This window comes from Aythya marila (assembly GCF_965140915.1).
Source record: "Aythya marila genome assembly, chromosome: 1".
Taxonomy (NCBI): Eukaryota; Metazoa; Chordata; class Aves; order Anseriformes; family Anatidae; genus Aythya; species Aythya marila.
Window position 1 is genome coordinate 144,118,758 of NC_139042.1, and position 18,932 is coordinate 144,137,689.

Genomic DNA, 18,932 nt, shown 5'->3' on the forward strand with positions numbered 1-18,932 from the left:
CAATGCCACTGCTAGACTGGTTAAAACTGCAGCTCACTCGAGCTCACTGGTACTAAGCAATTTCATAAATGAAGTATGTTCTGGCAGAGCTTCTCCGGAAGGTATTAACCGTGGTACAAACACTAAGACCTAGCAAATGCCTTGGGTGAAATCCTGCCTCCATAAGAGCCAATGGTAAAACTCCCAGGCACTTTTACAGAACCAGAATGTTTCTCTCTCTTGCCAGCTGCAACACACTGCTATGACTTTGGGCAAACTACACTAACTCAGCCTCTCCATGACGATTATGCACCACTAACCACTGCTCTCAGAGATACTGTGGAGGAATTGCAAAAGTGCCCTGTATAGAGAAGGGCAAGCATTACCAAACAGCACAATCTAACGAACAGGCTACTGTAGGAACTCACCGTGATGGAAATATTCCGCTGATAAAAATATCAGGCTCACAGTTTCACGCAGGATTAATCTCTTGTTCTGTGAAGTTTTGGTACAAACTGTCTGCTTTGTGAATTCCACACACAGAAGACTGGTCCAAGCTCTGGTGCCGGAACACAAGATCACTATCTTCACTGCTCTGACATTTTTGGAAATTGTATTGGGACGATCCATAATGATCTCATCTACACCAAACATCAGTTACGTTCGTTTGCACGCAAACCATTCACATGAAGAGTGGACTTTGCAAGTCTGAGATTAACAAACACAAACTGCTACACAAATGCACATTAACTCTGGATAACAAGCACATTTGTTTAAAATTAATTCTGGGGTGTTCTTGTAAATAAGTTTTATGGCTGTATGAAGAGAGGCTATAAACTGAGATTGGGCTCCTTGGTAGGTGGCATGTTACATTTTTTTAAGAAATATTATTCCTCCCATATAAATGCACAACAGATGTAACATTTGACCTAAGCAATAAGATTTATTACTATTTTTAAAGCAAATTCAGCACAGCTTACGAGAACACTGTACAGAATTCTTCAAGTTAGAAAGAGATTCTTCTCGTCATCAATGCGTGTTTTGCATTTGTCAATTCTTGCCCTCAAAGCCAACCCACAGCGTAGTATTTTAGGTTTCTTACAAAGGTAATGATCCTGCAATCCAACCTGAAAACGTTACACAGAGTGGTCTCCCTCTAGTCATTGCAGTCATGGGCTCATATCTTTGCATTTAATTATCAAAAGAAATCTGCATGGCCTCTTTGGTCTCCTTTTGATCCAAAAAAATATTTCAGGTGATTTATGTTAAGCATATTACCAGCAGCACATGCAATTCAAAGCTGTTTTCACACAAAGTTTGGCTATGACAAAAAACATTACAGCCATGATCAAAGAACAGAATCTCACTTATATTGTTTAATATTAATTTCTTTACCTCATGCACTTTTGTATAAATATTTATTGTTTCACATTTTCTCCAGAGGCCATAGTTCTTCCATTTTCTAAAAATAACCTGCTTATGTACAGTCTTGTCCTTTCAAAGCACTGTTCTTCTTCCTCTGAGGTCCATTGCCAAGATCTCTGTTCGCAGAAAATAGTGAGAGAGGGATACGTGCAGCTTTACTTACACAAACATGTTGAAAAAAATGAGGAAAATTTCTTGGAGAATCACCTTGAATAGTAAACAGTCCTGTGAAATACCGATAGGCCTCCACATCAAGCAGTAATTCTGCATTTTGAGCGAGGGCAAAAAAAATGAAACGTAACAGAACATATTAAAATCTCATTTCAAGAAAACACTAATTTTTGTTGCTCAGCAGCTTCAAGTGGTAAATCATTTGCCAGATTTTGCACTTCATGTTATATAATATAATCCAGGATGGGCCAGTAGGCAACTTCTGACCAACCCTCTCCATTTGCCTCAGGTGAACCCCAGAGCTGATAAAGTTCTGTTCACATTGGAGAAATCAATCCATCTGAAATTACACCTCCCACCCCACCACGCACACAACCAAGCAGTTAAAGCTGCGAGCCTCTGTACAGCCTGTGAAGAGAATCCTAGCATTAACTTACCACTTTCACCTCATTTTTTTTCCTGATACGAACAACTACCCATTTGTAATCAAGATTGCTTTCAGATCCTGAGTTCACAGCACTGCACCAAACCTGGGGCTGCCCAAGAAGTCAAGCGCATTCTTATCTCTAGAGAAAGGCATAGAACAAAGTTGTTGAACGCTCTTCTAGAAGATCCAGATAAAATCAGGAACAGTGCAGGATCATATCAAATGCATCAACTCCATTTAAATGGATGCTTTCCAGTTTCCTACATCATCACAATTGCATATGCCTGCAGATTCTCTTTGAAGTGCTGTTCCCCAAAATTCATTAGTCAAGGAATAGTTGGTCGGTTAGCTCCCTTGACATAGTGATTTGGTAGGAGGTATGTTGATAATTTTTAAGAAAAGTTGTAATCCCACTGAGTGTCTCCCACTGGTGATTGCACATCAGCCAAGACAAGATGTTCCCAGACTTTTCAAAGGGATGCATCTTTTCTCTGCTAAAGAAAATCCCACAAAATCTTTATGTCATATTAACAGTTGTCAGATTCAGGTTACTGACGTCTGGACAGATGTTGCATATTTTAAAGTACCTCGGCGCATTCAAATTGAGTAATGTGATTAGATCTGCAGAGCAGAGAAGTTTCTACCTGTCTAGTGCACAAGCACTGCTTTAGTTCTCATTCATTTTACACTGTTGTTTTATTTTTTGTTTTATGGGATGGGGCTTTTTTTGTTTATTTGTTTACAGAAGTACCAGCAGTGGAAGAGATGTCAAAATAAAGCAGCTTGGCCTGTTCATACATCCCCTTTATGATATGGTTTTATGCTAAGACTTTCTGCTACCTGGCACAGTGTCTGGCTTCCTCTAGCAAACTCAGAATATCCATCTTTACTGTATCCCATCCGTTTGGGTTAAGATACAACAACTGAGAGAAGAAGAGTGCTATTTTCACTCACGCTGTCAAGACACTGGTAGCCATACCTGCTGTATGCTTTGCTGCGGTGAGGGAAACGTGATTCTCTGTCCAGCTGCAAAGATGCAAAGACTCAGACTTGAGTAACATCCTCACTCAGAGATGGAGATCCTTGAGGAGCTCACATATCAAAAGATTGACTATGGCATGTTTAAGAACTAGGACTGAGCACCCCAGTTATACAGTGTATTTTTGCTTACCTTTTGAGCAAATTTAAGTACAAGGTGCAGGGATTTCAAGTACTATTTTTGGATCTACCCATTTGAAGTAATAAATCACAGAAAGGTTCTTCTCAAACTGCAGACACAAGCGAAGGGGTTTTGTAGTTCTGCATCACCTGCACATGTTAAATGAGACTTTCTTCTATAGAAGAAAATGCAATGGATAGGCTCCACTGCTTCAGGAACAATGGGATTTAACAAATTCTGTTTAAGCTTTATTTTTTCAGATATTCTGAATACCCCCGAAATACCTAGTAACAGTCACTGGCAAAGGTAACGAAAGGAGGGAAGAAAAAAGACTAAGAAATATTCTAGAAGCAAAGGACAGTTAATCATTCATGTTGTCTACGATTCCTTTGGCTTACAAGTCTCAAGATAGACTCTTGCTTTACAGAAAAAAAAAAAAAGAAAAAGGTCACCTACTGTCCTACCTTCTTTCCTCAGTGTATGAATCCAGAGTCACATGCTGCCTGCTGGACTTCATAGCCAAATGGCATATCCTAAAGCATTTCATTTCACGTCTCCTTGACACCCTGCAGACACCCTTTCCCCTTAAAAGGAAGAATCTCACAATATCATTTTGTGTAACATTCTTTACATATTTTGAATTCAATCCCAAAGCACATCTACTTCAAACTGTGTGCGTAAAGGGTTTTGGTTTTTTTGCTTGTTTTTTTTAAGATTTTTTTCTTAGCTTGATATTCTGTTCTCTTCCAAGAGCTGGCCATATTGTTGAAATATTTTGCTTTGTTACAAAAGCAAAACAAATACTTCAATTTTGAAAGAAAGAGAGTAAAAAGAAGCAGCCAAAACATGTGCTCATCCTTATTTTTCTCTTATGAGTGACCAAACAGTATATGCGATTCAACACCCAGCATGGGTTAATTTAATCTAGAAAATAAACTTATCATTTAAGCTAACATTTGATACGATTTTAACCAACACCATGCTAATTTCATATGTAAAGCCCTCATGGTGCCCATGAGTCACCTTCACACTTTAGGAACATGGGCATGGGGTACCACAGGTCACCGGTTATCAGTCTTTGTTTTATTTTACAATACTTTCACGATTCTCTGTACTTCCAGTGGCAAATACATCGTGCTTGGACAGCCAGTGCTGGTATGTGATATCCCATGATTACCTCGGCCTCAAAGTCAGACAGTAATCCATGTTTGTGTTACTCTCCTTTTAATGCAGTACAAAGCTGGACACAACTCAGAAAGAAATCCCTAAAATCCATTACCTATTTATGATCATGTACAAACGGATATTTATCATGTTAAAAGAGAACCATATGTTAAAGTAGAGGCTAGAGCCCAATAAATCTTTTTGGATGGAATCCCTTTTCAAAAAAAAAAGAAATGAAATAATTAACATTTGCTTTTGCCAGTAGAAACATTTGCTCATGAATCTCCTGGGAAGGGAAGGGCATTTAACCTTTTTACATGCCATCCCCTCAGATATCTCTGACTCCCACTGCAAAGCAGACAACAAAGATTCCCGACTCCATGCTGCTGATTAAACCCCTTGTAAGAAACATCTGGATGAAATTTTCTTGGCAGTTGACTTGAAAAGTATAGAAGCAGCAGAACCAGGGAGCAGCCACAGTTCAGCTGAGCAACACAGAAATGATGCTATGCAAAAGCAGATTTTTCCTTGAACACATTACCTCTTAAATATTAACTTGTGATTGTGCAAGCAACCTTATTAGCAGAAGAAAAATAAATCTCCCTTCTACTCTGTATGCCAGTGTACAGGAGGAAAATGAGTTTTGAGAGAAATCCCACTCAATCTTTTTTTTTTCCTTAATAAAATAATAGAAATCTTAAACAGTTTACCTGACTAATACTTAACCTCAATTATCAGAGAAGTCATTCATATCCTTAAACTTCAAAAAAAAAATTTATTAAATTTTTTTATTTCAAAACTTCTACAGCTTCCCAGAAACTCACCAACTAACTGGATGTAATACCTTCCTGCCATTTCAGTGAACACATCCCCAGGCCTAAATGAGCAAAAGTGACCTATGATTTTCATGGCCTCTCTGCCCTCTGCTACTCGATCTGTGAGAAAATGTCCAATGCAGTATTTTTCATTCTTGAAAATACAATCCGTGGAATTCTCCCAGTTTCCCGTATGAACAACCAGAGCTAAAAGTGGGAAATTTTCACCATTGCTACTATGTGAATCAGAGCAGTGAAAAACCTGCATGAATCAATTTGACTCTGCATCTGCTGTGGGAAAAAAAAAAGAAAAAAAAAAAAGCAGCAGCAGTGCTGGAGTGAGTCCCACACAAAGGTACAGGAACAAGAAAAATGGTGGGGAACCTTCTGCCCCATGACTGCAAGACTGAGAAAGGTCCAGGGTATGGGGCAAGGAATAGGCAGCAACACTATGGCCTCTTCCAGATGCCAAGGCACAGAGAGCTTCGGATTTATCAGACTGAATTATAATTTCTCTAACACTTTAAAAAAAAAAAAAGCGTTTTAGGACACTGAAGGGGCCAGTAATTTGTAGTTATCTACAATCCTTGAAAATCTGATAGGGCATAGGAAGGGCTTTGATTTTCCAGCTGTGGCACTGCTCTGAAGAAATATATAATCCGTATGTGCTTAAAACTGCTTGGTAAATATTTTTACGTCTTAAAGAAATTAACACAGAGACAAAATCTGGACTAAATGTTTTATGTCCAATTCAAACTTCACATTCTAAAGCACCCCAACTTATTTTGGCTACATCACTGAGATCCCAAGAGATCTAGAGAAGGGGCACCTATTCAAATTAGTATTGCTATCAGTTTCTCATAATGGTAAGTCTCTCACTAAACGAGCATATGCACAAAAAAACTGTTATATATATGTTCCAATTTATGAGAAACAAGTCTTTGAAATTCAGGAAAAAAAATCTGTTGGATAACAAAATTTCAGTATGGAACAAGAACAGCCAAATGGAATGCAGACCAGAAATTCAGTCACCAAAGTGTAACAGTAAGAAGAAACAAGTTCAGAGCTGTTTTTCTTCTATCAAGATAAATAAAATATTGTGAATATTTTGTACCACTTTATTCAGTACTACCACTGGAATGGTAATGAATGAATAAAAACAGAAAAGCGGGTTATAGGAACCCAAGTAAAATCCAATATTCATCAAAAATAGTGGAAATAAAAAGCTGTCATGTAGAACATCTACATCTGAAGGCCATGCCACTTGTGCAGGCAGGAGGTAACGTCAATATAGATCTAGGATATATTCACCTGCCACATGTGCCATCGTAACTCAAGTGAGTTGATTTCATGGCTAAGAGAAATAATTTAAGACTACTACATCAAGGGAAAATCTGCAATTTTGTTAAGACACTCTGACACAACCAGTGTATGCTTTGCAACTCCAGCAGACACTTCCCTGTACACATTTGGTCTGCACCAAATAGGGAAGATGAGATAATATTCTGGATCCAGCAATATGTATGCAGCCAACAAACAATTAAACCATGTAGTAAAAAGCAGATGACAGGAAAACATGGAACCAAGGCTTACAGTGTATCAAGAAATGTCCTTACACTTAAAAAAATTATAATGCACTCCAAAATCCATTTGTTCAGGCAATCCATGTACAACAGAAGGCACTGTTATCCATATGAATCTATCAATTCTGCACAGCAAAAACCTGAGAAGTGCAACTCAATTAGATGCAGCCTGGCCCCTCCCAGTCATTCAGGTTCCTTGAGGACAAACGTTTCCTTTTCAGTCCATCAAACTATAAAAACACCACAAGAATTTGTACATTACAGTAGCTGGTTAGAAAAAGCATTCTGGTGGGGGAAGCACACTGCTACATTTCAGAAAACCTTCAGCAGCATTGAATTACCCTCCCCTATCACTCAGAAGTCATGATGGTTTTAAGAAAAAGTAATGATGAAACCCTTCCCATTGACCTTTGTAGCTGATCCTTCAGTTTCCACCAGGAGTACTTCCAGCAAAGTTAAATGCTGTGATCAGTCCTTTGTTGTCAAATGTGTAGCCACTTTGTTGTTCTATTGTCTTAGTCTCTAGAATTCAAAGAAGGGAAAAGATATGAAAAATAGCTTGCAGAAAACACTTCTGCCAGAGATAATACCATAACACCATTCAGCTAAGAAAGCAAAGTTGTAGAAAAAACTCTCGTTCCCTATGTGCAGCAACAGTAATAAATCACACCAGTATTTTCTTTAAACGAGTAAGCACAACACACCTCTACAACAGAATGGAGAAATTAATCCTCTACAGAACAATTGTATGCTACACTATTCCGCTCGCCTCTTGATTAAATGTGAATTTATTTTCCATGATGCCAGTGTCCTAAATGCCCAAAACCTCACACCATCTGTGAAGGCAATGTTAGCAGTCCAACACATAATGCTGTTAGACACATAATGATCTATAGTAATTTCCATCAGATGACTGGCTGACATCTAGATATTGCCTTAATTTGCTCTTCATTTCAAATGTCAGGTTGTGCAAAACCAGTTCAAAGCTTGCTCAAACAGCAGCATATGTCAGTGAGAGGGCAATTAATTATAATAACAGTAATCTGAATAACACACTTCTAGGCAAGCAATAATACAGCACAATATCCTGCTCACGCTTTTCAGGCCTCTTGTAAGACTTATGTTAATTAGCACAGAGATTTATTCCCTGTTGTTACAGATTAGATGTGGTTCCAACATCCCTGAATAAATAAAGTGGCCCCGGAGAAGTGACTTACCTGCAGCATTTCGCCGGTGTTCTGCTAATGTATAAATTTCCTGCAGCTGTTTCTTCTGATCCTCACTCAGCGGAGCTGTCAGTGAATGGTACCAGGCAGCATCTCGGCTCTGCACCGCTATCAGAACAGGAATGCATGGAAAGTGATTATCAGCTTACAATCCAAGTTAATTTTAGATAAACAAAATTAAATCCCTGGTTTGGATAAAACAAACAAACAAACAGATTTTGCACTGCAAAACAGATTCAGAATTCCTGTCAGTTTCTTGGTGCAGAATCCCCCCCTGTAACCAATCCTTTGGGAGAACTTCCTTACATCCTCTGCTTTCTGAAACAGGAAGTTAACAGCGTGGCCAATTATTCATGGACAACAATGAAGTGAATCTTTTAACAGAATATTCAGATCAAAACTAAAAGCAACAGGATTAGTCAAACAGGAAAGGGAGAAAACATTTTTTCCACTATGATTTTAACATCTAGAAAGTGACAAACATTTTTATATATAGGAGTCCCTCTAGTGACCAACTCTCACTTATTTGGGCTGTGGTTGAAAAGCTCTGAAAGAAAACATGAAGACTACTAATCTCTGGCTGTATTTGGTGCCATCTGTTTTTTGTGGTACCTGTAAGCCAGAAAATCTTAGGACTAACATTAGAAAACATTTCCAGTTTAAATAAATTATTACTCATAACAAAGAAAAAGGCTTTTCCTAATGATGACCATAACCATCTCCAAACTACTTCATAGCATTCTGTCCACACATACCTAAAAGTGCTTGTGTAAAGAACTGGTATTCATCAACACCATTTTCAAGGTCAAGAGGTGTGCTGAATCCTTCAAGAGCAGTCTCTTCCAATGCATCTTCATCCCAGTCATCATCGTCATCGTCATCCTCCTCTTCTTCTCCACCTCCACTGCCGCCGCCACCACCTCCACCGTGGTTCTCTTGCATTGCCTGGCTCACTTCATTTGTCTCCTCCTCATCACTTGGTATCTCTTCTGCAAAAGCATTATTGTGTTTTGTAAAACAAACATTTAAAAGTATTTGGAAAAAATGGCTTTCAAATTAAGAATAATGAATCAATCTAATTTCTGGTTGAAAAGATGATCCTCTGTTAACATCCTTCCCTCAAGAACTCAGAAGAACTGGGAAAATGAAGCTATTAAAATGTTTTCTACACTCAAGATCAGTTAAGTTTTTGTTTCTAAGAACACCTGGGGAACGTGAAGCTTTTTTCTTCTTTCATATACACTATCATTGCATAATTATAGGATCCAAAAATTTTGAGCAAATTTGTCTTGCACAAAGTGTCCCATCACTATGCTTTTTAAATTATGAACAAAAAGACTGGCACAGGCTTCTCAAATTGACACAAAACAAACAGAAAAACAGGTGTACGCCTAACGTCCGCCTGCTGTTCTTCAGAGTGTTCCTTTATTTGAAGGAAGTTAAAATATCATATTTTGCTTAGTTTTACCTTCCACTCTGTTTATGAAACAACGATTATAACCTGAATTAAATGCAATTCCAACAGGCAATTCTGAACATTGCTATTTCTCACTTAAGGAAAAATATTTTTGACTCTTAACTGAGATTTTTTTTTTTTTTAATCCCCTCCAGTTCCAAACCTTCAAACCTTCAGCTCTTTCTGCGTTAGCAGGATAAAAAGAATGAAGTGACTGTATCTGTAACAAGCAGGACTGACTCACAGGACAGATATTTTAAAGTTATTGTGCTGATTCCATAGCATACTCCTATGCATTGAAGAAAATTCTCTAAATACATTACAGAACAACTGTGTGAAATTTTAATGGATTACATACTCTGCTTAGACCCATTCTAATTTTCAGGTCTCAAACCATCTATTTCCTCTTCCCAGTCAAGGAACAGCCACACGTATCTGCCTACAACACTGTACAAAATTCACTCCCTACAGTTCCCACTGCAACGTATTCTTCAGATTTTTCTCTCTTCTGCCAGCCACAGCAATAAGAAGTCTTTCTACTCCAGGATCCTTATCTGCCTCAAATTCCACTTTGAAAATCACTGCATGCCATTTTCTATTTGGACAAAGATGACTTGCAAGGATTTCCTTTAAATTTCACTAGAATAGGTCTTTAAAATAGCTGGGTACTAGGAACAGCTTCTTTCCAGGAATCAAGAATAAAGGCAGTGGAGTCATGGAAAACACCTGCTGCTTACGGAGAAGATGGAGTACATTCACAAGGGTGGACTTGCAAGTTTTATTGTTACTTCCTCACAAAAATTACCCTTTCACAAAGTATTACCTATTATACATTGAAACACTTTGATTACATTTTGGGAGTAAAAATCAATTCCTAAGGTGATCTTTCAAGCACCCAATAAGCCTAGCTATTTTCAGAGGACTAATGAGTCTTAGAAATGAACTGCAATTTCTTACCCCCTTTAAATTAAATCCAGACAAAATCCACAATGTGAAAAGGGGAGATTTTACCATTATCTTCTGCAACGTGTTTGTCATCTTTAGCATGGTCCTCATGTTCTGTGAGTTCTCGCGAGGCGCACACTTGTTTTAAGCCCAGGAAGAGGAGGAGGATTGAAGGGACGATCTGAGCAGCCACAGCATCCACTGCAGGCGGACGGTTCTGCAATTCCATTAAGATGCTCAGTCCTATTATACACATCTTTCTGTCATGGAGTCTAAAACAACACACAATTATTAGACAGAAAAACGTATTTTCACTGCAGTAATATGTAGAGAGCATCAAAGTCCTGGTGCTTGACATGGCAGAACACGATATTTAAAGTCTATGTTCTACGATCCTAAACACGCATTTCTTTTGTTCTGAATGTGAGTTTCCCATTGGAAAGTACTTGTCCAAAACCAACTAAGTATATTTCAAGCAATGACCAAATTCCTGGAACAACTGTTTCTGATTACCAAATGCAAAGTTTGTAATGCTAAAAAAAATAGTTTAATAATTATGTAGAATGTCTTGTCTTTAATAAACATTATCGTCATTTAATAGAGTGGAAAATTAATTTCCCTTGGCTCTAGATAGGAGTACTGTGGCAGTCACTGAAATTAGAGAAAATACTATTAGTAAAGAATAATGACAATCAGAAACACACTGAATTGCAGGGTGCTTTTATGGAGTGCCACAGGGCTAGCTGTATTTAAGCATGTTTTTTAAGAGTTCATGTTTTTTAAGAGTCCATCAGAATGGCTGTAACACACATTCCATTTCCAACACTAACTTGAGGCACATTGCTAACTCCAGTGAAAGCAGGGAAATAACTGTACATCAAGAACAGCAAGCAGTACACTTAAACAGGAAATGAGTAGACTTCCAGGAAAAACAACAAATTATACGTAATTAAGGGAAATAAAAACATGGAATTAACATCAGAAAGATTTTTGTGTGCTCCCACCCAGCCTAGGAAACTAGGTAAGAACCTATGCTCTTATTTGCACTTCCAGAAATTGAAATTATTGGCAATTGATACAGGGAAAAATCTTGAACTGCTTCTACAGAAAGTCTTTTGTCCTTCTATACTGGAAACACTAGTAGTATTCAGCTTTTCTCTAACGTTAACAATATTTTTCGATCTAGGGCTGGAGAAGAGCTCATTTTGTATGAACTATTCAATTTGATGCTGGCATTTTCTGTCCAAATTTTCTTCAGGGCAAGTAGCTCCAGCAAGAAGTTTCAGCAAGACCTACAGAAACAAAGTAAATCTCTAGAGCTGGCTACTGTGCAGGCTCTTCTCTCCCTGCGGCTGTGCATCAAGTGATCCCACACAGTCTTTTATCTATGCGGTAGCGTGGCATTACTAGCACAGCTGCAGCAGGGATACACACCAAAGCTATTCTCTTTCAGCATTTTTTAATATTTCCAACTGGGAGAAAACGTCCATCCCCCAGATTCTCAGTAGATAATTCTCTTACAGAACTGGTTTTACTTTAGAATGAAGAGGATGCAAGTTGAGCGAGAAGAAACTAACAAGATGTGCACCAGTGATTACAATAAAACATACAGGAGAACAGCCAGTTTAATCCATCACTTCAAAAATTAATATAGTAATATAATTTTAAAAATAATTACAATTTTGTTACCAAAGATCCTATATACTATGCTACTAAACCACAATATTCTTCAAGTAATACAAGTGATCACGTCTTACAGCTTCCTGAACTCTGTATGTTTAAACGAGGCCGTGGATCTGGAGGGATTTCGTTATAGCTCCTACTTCGTTAGTTGTGTTAGGACTTAGCCAAGTGATTCCATTCTCAGAGTAGTTGACAAGAACAATAAATTCAAGACAGCCATGCCTAACATTATGATCACAGAAGACTGTCCAAGAAAAATGAAGTCAGCTAGCACAGCAAATGACGTGCTGGCACGTTGTGTTTGGCTGCTCCATTACACGTGTTGAAAAATGTACCAAAATGCAAGTGGGCAGAGTGTCCTTCCATCACTGCAAACTGCCACGCTTCCTTTTCAGAAGGAACTGGACACAAAAGAGGGCATACAAATTAACCAAGAGTCAGTGGAACAGAGTCTGCTTTCGCCTTCATTACGTGAAAAAAAATTAAACACCCTTAATCCTACCAGTTTATCTGTCCTGAAAACAAGCCCATCACCATTTGTTCACACAGTGAAGCATAAATTCTACCTACAGATGATGCCACCTATGAATTGAGCACTGCTTTTGGAGGAAGAGTTGTTCCTGCATGAACAAAAGGAAACAACTTTACCCTGTCTATCTACCAGCACCTTCACGTAGGCTTGACCAAAGCTCTATAATCCATGCCCAATACTTCCAACCTGCATCTTGACATGGAGAAGCCATGAAATTTCTATAGGCCCATGATGTATAATGCAACAATTTCAGTGTAGGTGCAATGGGGTCATTAATGACACTTGGTACTACCTTTTATTATAGAGTTGAAAAAGCTGCTATTATATAAGGCCAACTGCAAAATGTAACACAAAAATAATGAAAAAGTACAGCAATTAGTGGCTTTGCTTCATATTGAATTATCTTTTATGGACAGCAAATGAAAATGGAAGACCCGGGCATTGTTATCTAGAAGGAAATCGTTGTTAGGAAGTAGCCCAAATAGCCAAAAAGCACAGTATATTTGTCATGGTTCATTTTCAAGCATCTGTGAGAGAAGCCGTAAGAATGAGCACAAGCCCTTGGAATACACATGTTATCAGAAGGCCCAGCAGGACAGCAGAAATCCAGCATCAAGCTATCTTTAGCGAAGCTGGGCCAGAAGAAAGCTTGTTTCTTCCACCTGTCAGCACAAACAGCAGGACAAGCCTGAAGTTCAGCACTCAATGCCACAGCTCTACCAAACACCAACAGGACTGAACAAAGAAAACAAGAATTTTACCTCATTTACATATTTTTGTAATGGCAACAACTGGTTTCAGGACTATTCCCTTGTTATCAAAAGGCTCGTTATTTCAGCACTCTCCTGTCTGCACAAAGCTGCCTGGACACAATTCTCCTTCCTGCTTTGTCCTTCGAGATCTTTACTTATCTGCTCAGCAGCACACAATAGTCCTCCCCAGCAATCACGCACTCTGCTTGCTTCCTCAAAGGCATACAAAGTCAGTCTCACATGGCAGTGCAATGCACAACTTCTAGGCAAGGCTGTTTCTAACACGCTCTGTGTTCTTCACAATCCGCAGGACTTTTTGTAGCTAATACACTCCTTCCAACACGAGATAAAAAGTCTTAAGAATCTTTTGTATCTTAAACCAGGTTGAAAGCATTTCAAAGGAAAATGGCTAAGCCTTTCCTTTATTGGTGTGCTGTGCTCCTTTTAGGTTAGGATCAAGTTGCTTTCTATTATACTAATCCACTTCCTGGACAAACTGCAAATAATTGGCCATTTCCTTCTAGTTGCAAAGTTGAAACCAACCTAGTTTTCCCATATAAGATTAGGATTTTATATACTAGGATTTCTAACTATTTACTCTCCTATCAAATAAATCTCCTCCAAGTCTAAAAAACTCTGCCCCCACCCCACCCCCTTTTTTTTAAGCAAGATACATTTTCCTTCCACCCCAATTGCCACAGAAGAAATTTTAGCGGCAGAGTAAGAATAAGTCACACAAAGTCTCACCCAAATTTCAGGCTGTCAGAGGGAAGGTATAACGCAGCAAGGAACAAATGTCTCTACAAATACTTTTTTTTTCAGTCCCTTACCCTTATTCAGTTTGAAGTAATTGCAGAAAACATGTTTAGAAATAAATAAATACAGCATACCGTGCTGTATGGGCACACACCCACAGATGTGCAATCCACCATGACATACTGGATTTACGCAGCCTTGCAGTGAGTTCTGAGCTCTCCTTGCCTTGATTATTTTTAACGTTCCAAATTTCTAAACAGTTTTAAATAGTTTCCATATTTTTAATAACAGGGAAGAACAGCTACTTACTGTACCCCAGCCACTTCCCCCCTCCTCCTCTCCCCTCGCAAGATGTATTATTCCCCTGGATTTCATTCCAGGAGTTCACAAGTACTGCTGAAGAAATACTGCATTCTTTTGGCAAACACTGTTGGCTCCAGCATAAGAACATACCAGCACACCACCCCCTGCCTCTCAGCCCTTCTGGCAGAGCAGGATCTCTGGGCACTAGGACTTCAGAGGAGCAGAAGGGCAGAGGGACATGAGATTTATGTGGTGGAAGTAGCTTGAACAGCCACTGTCACTAGCCCAGCACAGACCGTCTGCAGGGCTAACGAAGAAACGGCAGGAGATTCACACCTGGAGGTGGATCTCCTCCGTTCTTCTCCAGTTTCTCCGGGATCTGCGAGCACACCAACTGACTCCAATTTAGACCTAAAACTGCCTCTTGCTGGAAAGCCATCTAACTCTGAACTGAAGCAGCACTGAGCGACAGCAGGTGAGAAGAACGGCACAAATCGGGGCACCCACTGGTGTCTTTGCTGACGAAAAGAAATCTGCAGAAGTGGGCCCAAGGAAGGATAGCAAAGAAGCCAGATTTTGTTTCCAACTGTCTTTTCCTGTTCATTTAAGGCCTCTTCAGATGACGACCCTTACTAAAATGAAATGGTCTTCTTGAAGCAGTCCTGTCCTTCTGAGGAAGGAAGGAAAGGGAGGAAGTCATTTAAAACGTATCACAGTGCCTGACAAGCAGTACTACAGCAAAAGCCCTGTGCCTGGAAGCCACATACTGAGGAGACAACAGTGGAAAAAAAAAAGCAATTTTTAGATTTAAGCAACATTACAGTTATTTATTTCACTGCTCACAGCAGCACATCAAAGAGAGACGTTTTAATCTTCAGCTGCTGTTCAAGTGCATAGCCTGAGCAGAATCTAGCCTGATGATCTCTGTTTCATTTTCATAGGCTTTGTCAACTTTTGTCTCAGCTCTGAAAAAGAACTTAGTCGAGCAGTAGTTGCAGAAGCTGATGCTTTTTGAAAAGCAACACAAAAGAACTGAAAGTTAAGCTGTAGCTTACAGAAGTACTCGAGGTTGGATCCTATTCAGGTCGGCAGCATTTTTCTCCTTTGGATCTGACTAGTTTCTAACTGAATGCTCCAGGATGAACTGTTTAAGGCTATAAATCTCTTTCACTTTTTATTTCTTCTAAAAAGAATGACAAGTTTACCACCTATAGGGAATATGTTCTTTTATACTGCCTCTGCATGCTTTCAGCATTTGATATGCAATAGAAAAAAATGACAGCACAAAGAGCTGAATATCAAGAACTTTTCTTCAGCCATAAAAAATTAGTACATGGATATCCTGATACTAAAACTTTCATTCTTTTCTAAACTCTGTAGAAACTAAAATAATTTAAAAATTAACAGTAGTATTACCACAAGATGTGGGAGAGGCAAACTTCAAGGTGCCATTTTTCAGCCACTGGGACTCCAAAAGAAATGAGGGACACTGAGTACTTTATGCCTACTTTGTCACTAACTCAAGTAACCTCTCTAAATGGTAATGTGTCTATATTTATGTTAATATGTAATATAGGATGTGCTGTAGACATTTCCTATACATATCAGGTAGAAAAGGTCAGAATGCTTGTGATTATAAACTGGATTTTGTTATAATGAAGAAGAGATTTTTTCCCCACACACACAATTATCTGTTTAATGTATTAGAACAGAACAGTTGGAAGTCCATTCAGTTGGAACATCCCTACAAAGGTCATCCAGTTTAACTCCCTGACCACTTCAGGGCTAACCAAAAGTTACAGCATATTAATGAGGGCATTGTCCAAATGCCTCTTGAAGGCTGCCAGGTATTTTTATTTTTAAATCTTTAAAGAGAGACTGCTATGGTAATAACATCAAATACAGGCAGGAATGGGAATCTGCACAGAGCCTACATATATGAAAGAAGGAAATTTCTCTTGCACCTCCACGTGGTTTTTATTTTAATAAAACAGATAGAATTAACATGCAGACCAGAAATAAGGTAGTTTGTGCTGCAAGTCTGCAAACTTGAGGGTCTTTTCCAACCTGAATGATTCTATGATTTTAAACTGATGCCCTTTCATCCTAATCCTGCTAAACTGTGTAATTAGGACAGAAGAACAGTTTTTATCACGTACATTTGGTATGGGTTTTAAAAATACTACAGAGGACATGCTGAGAGCAAACCCTACATACACTAGGTGGTCACTGATTAACTAAGTAATTATTTTATTGCAGTTATTAAAAAATTTACGCAGTGCTACAATGCACCACACAATATAAATACAGGATGAACAAAAAGACAATAATGCAGCTATACCAAGATGGCATATAATTCTGCTCAAAAAAGGTAAACTCAAACAAGAACTGCCATGAAGAAAAGCTACATGGATGATTGGGGAGTGCAGAAAGCATCTTATAAGACTAACTTTAATGACTAACTTCTTTAGAATTAGAAAAAACAAGACTGTACCAAAAAACAGGTAGAAAAAGAATGACAACCTGAAGATAAGGTATGCATCTGTGGGTCAGGAGCTGCCTGCCTCGGTCCTCTGCTCATTTTTTGCATGACTCCTAGCACACTGATACTTCACTTTGTCTGTTGGCACATATTATGCACAGAGAAGACAGAATTCTATCTGTACATCTGGAGTCAGAAGTCATGCCTTCAGTGACAAAATTAATAGCAGGAAGGTGAGCAGTAGCTGTTAACTACATCTGACTGTCTGCTTTGCCCTTAAGTGGATTTGAATCTCACAGCCAGACACCACATCTCAGCTGAGAGGCAAGCACTGGCTGTTTTGCACTGAACTCCACATCCCCACAGCATCAAGTGCATACTTTGTTATGTGATGACAGGCTCTGTCCACTTTCATTTACCTTCATTTATAAACGCTCAGCTTCTGCCTTAGTGCACACTAGTGTAGTGTACATGCATGTTACAGGCAGGTCTGAATGAAGTTTAAGTTAAGGAGTACATCAGTAGCATACTGGTAAATAAGCAACACTGATCATGAACAACTGGTGGAGATTAAAATTAAAGTATGGGATTCATTGGACTGAACAATATTTTTTTAACATTAAACAGAGCAGTTAAACACTTTATAAAATATAGAACAGAAAATATGTACACGTATCTGAGGAAAAAAGTTAACACCTCCCTGAAATCCCACTGGTCAGCTCCAAGTATTACCCTCAGTGCAAACTGTTCCATCTCTTGGATAAGAAAAGAGTTTGAAATGGAAAGGAATAATTCAATTGGAAGGGACTTTCAACGATCAACTTGTCCAACTAGCCAGTCACTTCAGGGCTAACCAAAAGTTAAAGCAATTTAGCAAGAGAATTATCTAAACATCCTGAACAGACATGCACAGAGCGTCAACCAGCTTGTTAGGAAGCCTGTTACGGTGTTTGACCACCAACTGGGTAAAGATATTTTTCATAATATCTAGTCTGAATTTCTGCTAATAAATAAGATATGTATTGTACTCTTGTACTGTTGCAACACAGAAGACTCAGCATATAGCTCAGCAGACCGAGAAAAATTAAATATACATAGGACACCCTTATTAGTATCACTGCAATTAGACGTGGTGTGGATTATGGTCGTACGGAATAATTAAGGAATAAAATCACTTGCTTCAACATGACTAGGGATACAATTAGAAGTGAAAAAGCCAAAAGCAGGGACTTTTGAAAGACAAAAAGACAATACTTGCCCAAGAAAACAGTCTGTGTCATTCATCCACTGGTTTATGAACTGTGCAGTGATGGGCTCAGGATTGTGTGGAAACCTGATGTTCTCTAAGGTGTGCAGAAGTAGGTCAGGATTATAGTAGAGTGCAGCTATGGCAACCTGCAGACACATGGTGCGAAGTTCACTTGTTTTAACTCCTCTTGTTAACCTCTCCAGAACAGCCTCCACAAAGAGCGGAATACACTGGGCATAGAATGAAGAAAAAAAGCAAGTATTACACATATTGCCACATTATACACAGGTTTAAAACACATTTATCAGAACTGATCTCCGGAGCTAACTGAAGTCCAGGTATATCCTAAGAATACATTAGATTAATATAAAAGCATTTTAAGCCTCTGCCTACATGCTTACAAATCTTCCCCAAAACAACTATTCTATGAGCTAAAATTTGCCAATGTTATTTTCAGCATAGAGGAGAATATTTGGAGCTATCTGGGCAGAATTTGTTTTGGTGTGAATAAAAGGTTTTGAAAAGAACTCAGGGACTTTCTCATCTTTGAATAAAGATACCCAACAACTTAACGAACAGGGATTAAAAACTGAGAGGACCTAAATCTGCAAGAAAAAAAGGTTTTGCTAATAAATGTAAAGTGATAAATTTCTTTACGAAGTTTGCAATGAGTGAGTTTATTCAGCTAAAAGTATGCACATATTTCTACACAATGAAATAAACATCTACATATATTTCAATACCCGGGTTTATGCTTTATATTAATTTGGAAAGCATTATGAATGTTTCAGTATATTATGAGTTTCAGTTCAGAGTGCAACTATT

At 38.6% G+C, this 18,932-nt stretch overlaps 1 protein-coding gene across 1 annotated transcript in view; it reads right to left on the reverse strand.

The window, feature by feature from the left end:
- Positions 1-613: 613 nt before the first annotated feature.
- IPO8 (importin 8) overlaps positions 614-18,932 on the reverse strand; it is a 51,304-nt gene continuing 32,985 nt past the window's right edge. Inside the window, exons 21-25 of the mRNA XM_082781489.1 lie at positions 18,117-18,337; positions 10,417-10,622; positions 8,705-8,938; positions 7,941-8,057; positions 614-7,245 (exon numbers count right to left, since the gene is read on the reverse strand). Of these exons, the coding sequence (XP_082637615.1) occupies positions 7,148-7,245; positions 7,941-8,057; positions 8,705-8,938; positions 10,417-10,622; positions 18,117-18,337 (876 nt within the window). The 3' untranslated portion in view covers positions 614-7,147. The remainder of the gene's footprint in view (positions 7,246-7,940; positions 8,058-8,704; positions 8,939-10,416; positions 10,623-18,116; positions 18,338-18,932) is intronic.